Below are 11,104 nucleotides of genomic sequence, written 5' to 3'. Positions count from 1 at the left end.
TTTTATTATACTTTGAACGGTGATAGTTCAAGTAGCTTTATAAATGATATAAGTGTGGGGAAGTATTGGTAACTTCATTCCTTGTTTTTACTTATATCTAGTAAGTAATTATCTTACACACGATAAAGATTTTAGTAAGTATCCATTTAGATACTGGTATTATTGTTATCACTACATATTTTCTTGCGAGCTGTAAGGCTCACTCTTGCTTTATTTCTTCATCACACAACAACAGTTAGGAGAGATGGCCAGACTCCAGCAGACCCAGCGCAAGCGCGTGGAAAGCGTCCCGCGTCTTCCCGCTGATATTGTAGCTGCTATAGCTGCAGAGGTAGATCCATTGTAGTTTAGACCATCTACTTTTGAGAATCCAATTATGTATAATTATAACTTGTGGCAGATAATGGCAATTAACTGTAAATTATCAAGTAATCATTTTGGGTTGTAATAATTTTAAATTGTGGATTCAAAGACTTGTACTTATTTCAATTTCATCTCTGAGACTATAACGAGTTGTGGTGTGTGTTAGTGTGGGGTCACAGCATGAGGGTATTTATTATTAATTAAGTAAAGTGATATTGTGGAAAGAAAGACCGTGACAACCCGGATTCCCGACCCCGGATCTGGGGGTGTTACATGTGGGATGAACCATATTTCTTTAGACAGGGAGCTGACCAGATCATCAGGAGATGTATCCCGTTCTGTGAGACGGAGGGGATATTACGAGACTGCCATTCCACGGTTTATGGTGGACACTATGGAGGTGAGAAGACGGCAGCTCGTATTCTGCAAGCAGGTTTTTTCTGGCCCACCTTGTTCAAGGATGCTCATCAGTTTATTTTAAGGTGTGATCATTGCCAAATAGTGGGAAATTTGTCAAGGAAGGATGAGATGCCATTAAATGTGATGCTTGAAGTCGAGGTCTTTGATGTATGGGGAATCGATTTCATGGGGCCTTTTATCTCGTCTTGCAATAATCAGTACATCTTGCTGGCAGTCGATTATGTTTCAAAATGGGTCGAAGTTAAAGCTTTACCGACAAATGATGTAAAGGCAGTGCTAAATTTTCTTCATAAGCAAATTTTCACAAGGTTTGGAACACCTCGGGTAATCATAAGTGATGAAGGATCGCATTTTTGCAACCGTAAGTTCACTTCTATGATGCAGCGTTATAATGTGAATCATCGAGTAGCTACTGCCTATCACCCGCAAACAAATGGTCAAGCGAAAGTGTCTAACAGAGAGATAAAGCGCATTCTAGAGAAGGTTGTTTGTCCGTCAAGGAAGGATTGGTCTTTAAAGCTCGATGAAGCTGTTTGGGCTTACAGAACAGCATACAAAACTCCACTTGGGATGTCACCATTTCAGTTGGTGTACGGTAAGGGATGTCATCTACCGGCGGAGCTTGAGCATAAGGCCTACTGGGCATTGAAGAAATTGAACCTGGATTTAGATGCAGCTGGTAAGAAAAGAATGCTTCAGCTTAATGAACTTGATCAATTTCGACTTCAAGCGTACGAGAATAACAAAATGTATAAGGAAAAGGTGAAGAGGTGGCACGATAGGAAGCTACATCCTAAGTTATTTGTGCCAGGGCAACAAGTTCTGTTATTCAACTCTCGGCTCCGACTTTTTCCTGGGAAGTTGAAATCAAGGTGGTCTGGACCTTTTATTGTCAAAACTGTGTTTCCACACGGAGCGGTGGAAATTTTTGGGAATGATTCGGACCAAGCATTCAAGGTTAACGGTCAGCGGTTGAAGCACTACTATGGGGACATGGCAAACCGAGAGGTGATTAGTGCCATTTTGTTGACTACGTGAGAAAGGTACGGAACGTCAAGCTAATGACGAAAAAGAAGCGCTGCGTGGGAGGCAACCCATGAATTGTTGTTACAGGAACCCTTAGAAGTTAATAACCTATCCAAAAACACAAAAAAAATCAGAAAACAGGGGCTGAAATTTTTTTTTTCCAGAGACCCTCTGCGCGCCCGCGCAGCTATGCTGAGCGGCCGCGCAGCTTTCTGCGCGCCCGCGCAGAAATGCTGAGCGGCCGCGCAGGGGTCGAGTTCCAGAAAATTTTTTACAGTTCAGAAAAAAAAACAAACAAAAACACAAAAACCCATTACAGCCCATAAACTCACGAATTCTTTTCCCATTACCCCATGATTTTATCCCTCAACCCCACTCCTAATCTAATTTAACCTACTCCACACCCTATATATACATACACCTATCCTACATATCTCCCACAATTTCCTACACTTAAACCCTCTCATAAACATCAAAAAATCAGTTCTTACACACTTTTATTCACAAATCAATGGCACCCAAGAGAGCACGCACTATTGACAGCAGCAGCACAGTTCCTACTGCTGATTCATCAAGGGGTACTGCTGCAAGGCCTCGGTTAACTGACAGAGCCGCGGAGGAGGAGTACACTAGGCTATTGGGGAAGCCGATTCTGAAGGAGAGGGGGTTTTTACCATCAGGGAGGGATGGTGAGTTGTTGCCCATGATTGCAGAGAAGGGGTGGATAGCTTTTTGTGAGTCACCCGAAGCAGTACCAATGAGTGTTGTTCGCGAGTTCTACGCGAACGCGAAGGCTGAAAAGAATGGGTTTTCTGTAGTTCGTGGGCTGACGGTTGATTATCATCCTGCGGCGATTCGCCGTGTGATTGGACAGCGAGAGAGGAAGCCCGAGGAGGAGAACTGGAATGAAAAGACTGCTGAGGATTTTGACTTGGATTTGATTTGTGTGACTCTCTGTCGACCAGGCACAGTTTGGAACCGCAGTCCAGCCAATAATGAGTATCGTCACTTTCCGGCGATCGCCATGAACAGGTATGCCCGTGCATGGAATGCATTTATATGTGCTAATATTTTGCCTTCTTCACATGCACACGAGGTCACAGTTGAGAGAGCACAGTTGTTGTGGGGAATTCTGAATGAGGAATACTATGTGGACCTTGGTGAGTTTATCTACCAAGGAATTCTGAAGTTTTTAAGGGGAGCAAAGCATATGAACATCCCTTATGCATCCACGGTTACGAAGCTATGCCGAGCAGTAGGAGTGAACTGGCCGGCTCATGAGCAGTTGCAGTTTCCAGCAGCTCCGATAGATTCTGGCACTCTGAATGGGATGCAGGAGTGGACCGGTGGTGAGCCTGAGGAGCATGGGCTGGGTTATCGTCTTCCAGGAGGGCGTCCAGCACGAGGTGCTACTATGGCCAGGCCAGGGCGTGGTGAGGCTAGTTCTTCGAGAGCTCAGGAGGGTGCTGGGATGGGTGATGCCCAGTATAGGAGGCTTTCACGGTGGATGGATGCCATGTATGAGACGCAGAGCAGGTTTGCTCAGGAGCTCACCCTTGCGTTAGGGACTGCTTTTCGAGGCCTTGGAGCTGATATCCAGTGGCCAGTTTTTGGTGAGGACTCTGCATACCCGCCGCCTGATACTCCTCCCACTGAGGGTGATGATGATGATGACTCCGAGTAGGTATACCCTGTGTTCCTTTCTACTACCTTCACTAGGGACAGTGAAGATTTTAAGTTTGGGGGTGGTAGTTAAGGAATATTTTGTGTGTGTCATATAGCTGCATATTCATGATAGTTAGTTCATATAGTTGCATAATTTTTGCCATATAGTTTTTTTATATAGCTTTAGTTGTTTGTCAAATCATATAGCTCATGCATATTCCATGATCCCTTTTGCAATGATTTATCGACTGAAGTGTGATATTGATGCGAGTGTAGTGATAGCATTAAAGTGATATTAAGTTGTGTAGGTTGATATGCATGCTAGAAGCACTTGTATTGTCACTAAGTCTTAGAGAATGCTTAAGGACTAGATTGCTGTTATGATCTGATTATTTTCCAGGATAATCTATTTATTATGCTTAGAATTTGATAATAGGTTCTTAGTGGTAAAGGCATGAAAAAGAAAAAAAAAATGGAGTAAAAATGGAATTTGTTGCTAGTTGTGGCTAGGCGTCAAATGGCTAGTAGCCGGCTCGCATGTTATGCGAGTAGTCTAGGGTTGAGCAAGATGGAGCGAAACGCACTTGCTCAGAAAAAAAAAAAAAAATTTGCGTAATTGATCAAGAGTGGGCTCTTTGGTATTCGAGTTATTAAGTTCTTAGGGGACTTTGTGCCTAGTGACCTAAGGCTTTTAGAGTCTGGGATCCGCTAACCTAACGCTCGTTACATGGATACCATTGTATAAGTCTTTTGTGGACCACACTCATTGTATGGTCAAATAAGCATTTGAGTTGTAAATAAAAAGCACGATTCCGTAGTAAGCTCCAGAGTTCTTGTAGTGTTGTATATCACTTTGTGCCTAGAATTTTTATTCTTTGTATAATCGTAGGATTGCCTTGAGGATAGTCTAGTCATAGTAATTGGTCTAGTTCCAAAGCATATCTGTTAAGCATTTGCACACACCACGTTTCTGGCGGTATGTCCGTTTGCATGAGTTTCTTGATCTTTAGTGTCTAACTGCATTCGTTGAGACGTGACAATTTGGTTGGTTAATTGTAGTAAGGGGGATCGTTGCATTTTCATATAGATTGCATTCATGCATATTTTTATTTGTTTTTGAGTCTGTGACGCTTGAGGACAAGCATTGATTTAAGTTTGGGGGTGTGATAAGTGGCATTTTATACCACTTAGAACGTCTTAAAATGGCTTAAATTGGTGTCTTGAAATCAAGTATTTTGTGTATTTGATGCGTTTTTCTAGTGTTTATGCATTTCAGGGTATTAGTTGCATTTCGGAGGAGGAATCATCAAGAATAAGCCTTGGCATGTGTTCACCATTGCGAGAGGAAAAGAACGGGCAGATTACGGCGAAGGAACGGAGCAAACATGGAATTTTTCCAGAAGGGTCCTGCGCGCCCGCGCAACAATGCTGAGCGGCCGCGCAGCAATACTGAGCGGCCGCGCAGCAGCCTTGCGTGCCCGCGCAGAAATGCTGAGCGGCCGCGCAGGGTCGGGGAAAAAGATATATTATTTTAGACTTCTACTTCTGTTTGGCTTCCAACTTCTATGTAATCTGAGTTTTATGGGACTATTATATGTAGATTTGAGACGTTTTTCACAGAGTATTAAGAGGAGATTATGTTTTAGATTATGTTTTGCAAGAAGCGAAGGAGATAAGGAAGAAGACCGATTTAGCACACAGTAGCGAAGAGGAAGCATATATTCTTGTGATTCTTGTTTCGTTGTAACGTTGGATGCTAGTTTTCTTGCTTTGACTTATTTATTCTTGTGACGTACTCTGTTTTAATATAATTAGTTTAGTTATTTTTTTCTTGTGTTTGTTATCATGATTTCATATGAACCCATGATGGCGATAAGTTCTATTATGGGCTAATCGTGATCATGGGGTTGCAACGGATTTATTATGAAATTCTTTAGTTAATTGTTTAATACTTTAGTGTGTGATGATTGCATGATATCTAGTATTGGTTGTGCGTATTCGTCTAATGTGCGTCGCGAACATATAAGATAGGGTGTTAATCTCTTGTGAAGCGACGGTGGATCTTGAGATTTAGAACTTGCCATGCTAGCATAGGTTCATGTATGTTGTGCATGATTAGTGGGTAACTCTAACAGTTTTATTTGCCCTATGTAATCAAAAGGAATAACTTGAGCTTAAATCGTTGTGTTGTCAATTTCTGTAGACATATAGGAACTCAACATAATTGATGACTATTCAACTTCTATCTTAATTGTGGATGTTTGGTAGAATGGTATTAGTACAATGAAAGTTGGCTTTTATCAGTTTCGTGTTATTCGATTAATATCATCACTATCACATGCTAAGGGTAATAACTATGGCTATAGAAGGAAGTAATAATGAAGTTGTGATCTCATGAGTATTTTATTATTGATAAGTTGAAGTGTTAGTTAAGTGGTTAATTAAGTAGTTAATTATAGTTAATATTTAATCAACAATTTTAAGTGTTATTATCTTAACATTGAGAAGTAATCATACATTGGTGAGTGAGTTTAATTAGACAATAACTTAGTCTGAGTCTCTGAGGGAACGAACTAGAAAGTATTCTATATTACTTGCGAACGCGTATACTTGCGTGAATATTAGTGCGTGATTTCGCCCTAACAACACTGTTTATTCGAGGATTTGTAAAACATCAATTCTCCCTTCGAGCCTCTTCCCATTGAAGTTTGCTTGGATTATATGGTCACTTTGGGGCTCTTCTTCTTCCAATATTTCGACCCTGAGAGTGTCTTCTAAGAACAACGTTGCAGAAGGAAACTTGGCAGAGTATTCATCTTCTTGTTCAATATAGTAATGGACACGAATCTCCTCGACTGGTTGCTCGATGCTTCCTTCCAACACATCATCTGAGGCATCTCCGACTCGGACAACCTTTCTTCTAAAACTCCTCATGGCCTGTCGGTAACATTCCCGGGATTCATATTGGGAGATTTTTATGCCGCCTACCCCATTCGGGGTTGGAAATTTGATTGTGAGATGGTGGATCAAAGTGATGACCCTCATTTCTATGAGAAAAGGTCGTCCCGGTAACACATTGTGGGATGATTCCTGATTTAGGACCTTAAACTTGACCATCTTTTTTACAGACAGTAGGCTTTCTCCCAGGGTGCACGACAATCGAATTGATCCCATGACTCTAACTCCTTCACCGGTAAAACCATATACCCAAGAGTCCTCCCCTGACATATCTCGATCAGGTAAACCAATCTTCTTATAAGTATCGTAGTAGAGGATGTTTTCCGATCTCCCGTTATCCACAAAGGTTCTGTGGACGTTTTTAGTCACAATCTGGAGATAAATGACTAGAGCGTCATTATGGGGGTGATGTACCCACCTAGCATCTGCTTCTCTGAAGGTAATATCCATGGATTCTCCCTTGAATACTTTAGGTGCCCGAGTCTCTACCTTGTAGCCGTGAGTCAATGGCCTAAACTGGGATTCCCTTGCATATCTTTCCAAGGATCTGTTACTGCATTCCATCCCAGAATCTCCTCCGTAAATTGCTCGGATGCTGCCATCCCTGACAAACTTGTTTTTTTCCAGAGTTTCGTTGTTAGATCCCCGAGGGGTATGACCTCCTGCCTCCTTTGCTTTGTCGGCACCATTTTTATACCTCATTACTTCCTTTACCACCCATTCACCGAGATAACCTTCTTTGATTGGAGTCTCGATTTCATCTTTTAGCTGTCGACACTCATGGGTGTTTTATCCGGATGACTAATGGAATTCACAGTACTTCTTCTTAACTTTGCTCTGCCAAGACAATAGAGCCTCGAGTTTTCTAAAAAGTCCTCTGTTCTTGTTTACCTCAAAGATGTGTTCAATCGATGCAGCTAAAGGGGTGTACCCGCTAGTTCTTTTGTCATTGCTTGAGGGAGGGCTCCATTCCCTCCTTACAGTTGCAGCATTCACCCGATTCGGGCTTCGACTATTTCTTCGATATCTTGGGCTCGGAGATCTGTCCATCTTTCTTGCCCTGCCCCTCTGGCTTGTTTTCAAAGCTAGTTGAACCTCTGCCAAAGATTATTCTATGGTCTTGAATAATTCTGCAAAAGCAAAGATATCTGCCAGACTGGCCGATCTTTCCCCTGCATATATTTCCAGAAATCTGAGCCAACCCTTAGTCCTGCTATCAAAAAACTTTTCAAAGCTTCGTTCGAAGCACCTCTTACGCTGGTAGACTCGGCGTTGAACCTTTTAAAGTAAGATGTCAAGCTTTCGTTCTCCATTTGTTTGACATTAGCTAGAGTAGTGACAGACGGAGCGTATCGCACAACTGCTTGGAACTTGGTTAAAAATAAGGTTTTCATCTGGTCCCAGGAAGTGATTACCCCAGTCTAAGCTTATGAAACCATTGCTGAGCGCTTTCCCTGATAGTTGCTACCAAGAGTCGGCATCAGGCCAAGTCTGGAACTTGATACACGTCCATCTCTATATTGAATGGACCCAAGAATTCCACAGGATCTGAACTTCCATGGAATCTGAGATCGCTAGTTGTATTACAATATCCGGCCGATAACTGAGCCTCCCTTACATCCGCAGAGAATGGCGAAGGAATCTCAGTCGTTGATGTTACCCTTCCTTCCAAGTGATTGAGCAGCTTCTTCAGATCGTTCACATTAAAGGGTCCCACGCCGGGAATAGTGTGCATATTGGGTTGTGGATCCTGAGGTTTAGGTGGAGGTAACACCAAATGATTTCCCCCCGGAGGAGCCTGTTGTTGATTGGTATTCTGGGCATCAACTTCTCCCTCTCCAGGTATCACTACTATCTCTTGGTTTCACCCTTGATCTCCTTCCAGATTTTCTCCTTGTCCTCGGCCGCGACCTTGAGCCATCTCACGATTATAAGCCTGAATATCCCTACGACCGTCATCTTTCGCATAATTATCTCTTCTAGCTTGGTCATACATGTGGGTATCCTTATAGCCACGATAGTTGTTGCGGTAATATCCACCCAAGTATCTACCTCGGCCTTTGCCTCTTCCCCGCCATTGGGGTCTTCTCCAATGATCACTTCCATAATCCCGACCATACCGGTGCATCACCCCACGAGCAGGAACTCTCTCATGGTCGCGGTGCCGCTCTTGATTCTCAGTGGTATTCAGGAGTACACGCGTTGAACCATGGGGTGTCATATCCTCGCGATCGGCATCTCTCTGCCATTCCAATAGTAACATCCTGAGATCATCATCTCCTAAACGGATCCCCAAATGATCCTTCAGAGAAGTAAAACCTTGTTACTCATTTGCCGACATAGTTCCGCTTGCCGACGTTCCTCCAGAGTTCTCCCGGATCGGTGCGGGTGAGTAATCACTTAGTTATCTATCCGCGACGCCTCTCACCCATCAATATCTTCATCAACAAGTTTAACGATCGGACCAGTATCATTGGAGTAATTCAAGCGTCGTGGTGTTATTGCCAGACGTTCACCTCTGGATTGGCCATGACTAATCGGAGCGCTTTTCTCAGTCATAGGAGCTTTCCCAGATGCATGAGCCATGCGGTTACGGTGAAGGCCTCTCATTGTCTTACGCCGTTCCACCGTGCTTAACCTTGAGTCGAAACCACTCAGGGCATCACCCATGCGATAGAGCTGTTACTACAAATCCGCATTGCTAATTAGGACTGGTGGTTGGCCACCGATATTCGGGGTTGGAAGATCCACCGAAGTAGGAATGTAGGGTTCATCATAGCCCTGCTCAGAGCCTTCTTCAGAGCTTTCTCCATCATAAGAACTTCCATCACGATATTGAGACATCTTTCCTCCTAGATGCAGATCTTGATTAGCCCCTCCTTCTTGCGCCAATTTGTTGACGGAGGAATTTGGTATCAACAAAGTTCGAGGTTCGTAGCCGGAAACAAGATCTGTGACGGTGGTTCTTCTTCGGAAAGCGTGAACAATAATCATCGGATTTTGTGAACAGTGTTTGGTGTTTGTGATTATTGGTGGATGAGATTTCTCAGGATTACTGGTGGCTCCTTTGGACTCTCACTTCTGACCCCTTATAATTTGCCTACGTATCCCTATTTATAGGGAATCAAGCCAACGTAGTTCTTGGGGAACAAGAAACCTAATGGGCTTAGATCTCTTATCCCGAGGCCCAGTAGGAAACCTACTGGAAACCGTCTTCCACTAGCTTTAGGAATGTCCGCCGATGAGGCCCAACCATAAAGGCCCAAGGCTCGTCCGCAGCTTCGAGACTTCACGGATAAGGCATCTCCCTAGCCAAGGATAACCCTCCGCTACCAGCTGTTTCTCTAATCCATGGACGTATGTATAGTCGTGGCTCACCCCAAATGTTGGACGCATCCTTGTCCCTCGGATAAGGAACCCCTACCAGATTGCAAGATAAGTGATCCCAAGATTTTGGGTGCAAAGTGCAGGATACTCCGAAGTCTCCTAACGAGGACACTCGTTGACTACAGAGACAGAGCTCCCAAAGCACACACTAGAATTTACCCCACATCCCCAATGAGGACACCCATTGACTACAGAAGGAGGCCTTCCATCCGGGAATACCCTCGTAGGTCTCTGACCACGGACACCGCCTTCCTGTTGTTGTATTACAAGAAGGAGTTGTTCAATAGAGTACCTGCAACAAATAGGTTAGTAATAATAGACCCCTTCTTCCTTAAATCATCTAAAAAATCCATCTAAGTATCCATGCTGAAATCTCATCCAAGCCATCTTTTCTACTTAGGGCGCGCCCTTGTATCTTCCACAGGAGAGGGACTTGTTCAGAGAATTACTCAAAGTCTCTTTCACACCAACAGGGCCCGCCTCCTTCATCTCATGAGGGCGCGCCTTCAGCACCTTCAGACGCATTTAACCAACAATCCTTCATAAACACAGGGCGCGCCTTCCCTTATTCAAAGGGCGCGCTTATTCCCTTTACAGAAAGGAAACTCGCCTTATCTTCTCCTTAATTTTAGGCATACATATCTCAATTTTGACCACTCTATCTGATTTTGACCCGAATAATGTTTATACCAATTTTTGGGCATAATATAAGATTTTCAAAAGAATTTTATTATGATATTTTGAAATTTTAGAGCAACTGATCACTTAACATGGTATCTTAAGTTAAACTCGTGGAAGAATAAGGTTCGATTTCATGTTACCCCCAACATTCTCACAATTTATTATGGATGCAAAATGCAAAAGTATGCCTAAAAAATAAATGCATGTGATCCATTCATAAATACGCTTTCGAGCGAGCGACAGTGTTAAAATACTGATATAATATCTTTGAAAGTGCATGCTTCATAACTATAATTTGTAGAGTTACTGATTTCTTAATTTTAATATATAAATTTCAAATTTCAATGTATTTCTTAAATCAAAGAATACAAAAGATTAGCTCTTCACGGTTTTAATACTGAAATTTCAAATTTTAATGTGTTTCATTATTCAAAAGATACAAAAGACGAGCTCCTTAAGGCTTTAGTCAGATTGGGCCGAATCCGTCAAGAAACCGGTTACTCTTACCAGAATTTTATATTAATATTTTTACATTTTTTCTCACTCAAAAGCTCATGTACGAGTCGACAAATGATTTACGGACACCTAATTTTGGGATGTTAAT

The 11,104-nt window shown here is 42.7% G+C and overlaps 1 protein-coding gene across 1 annotated transcript; it reads right to left on the bottom strand.

The window, feature by feature from the left end:
• Positions 1-6,126: 6,126 nt before the first annotated feature.
• On the bottom strand, positions 6,127-8,167 carry LOC141660793 (uncharacterized). The gene is made up of 4 exons (XM_074467775.1): positions 7,931-8,167; positions 7,682-7,826; positions 7,324-7,529; positions 6,127-7,200 (listed from the first exon to the last, which is right to left on the bottom strand). The coding sequence occupies exons 1-4, from the start codon at positions 8,165-8,167 to the stop codon at positions 6,127-6,129; spliced, it is 1,662 nt and encodes a 553-aa protein (XP_074323876.1).
• Positions 8,168-11,104: the final 2,937 nt, after the last annotated feature.

The sequence above is a fragment of the Apium graveolens genome, chromosome 5 (genome assembly GCF_009905375.1).
Source record: "Apium graveolens cultivar Ventura chromosome 5, ASM990537v1, whole genome shotgun sequence".
Classification (NCBI taxonomy): domain Eukaryota; kingdom Viridiplantae; phylum Streptophyta; class Magnoliopsida; order Apiales; family Apiaceae; genus Apium; species Apium graveolens.
Note: the sequence above shows the minus strand (reverse complement) of the source record. Positions and strands in the feature narration are given on the sequence as shown.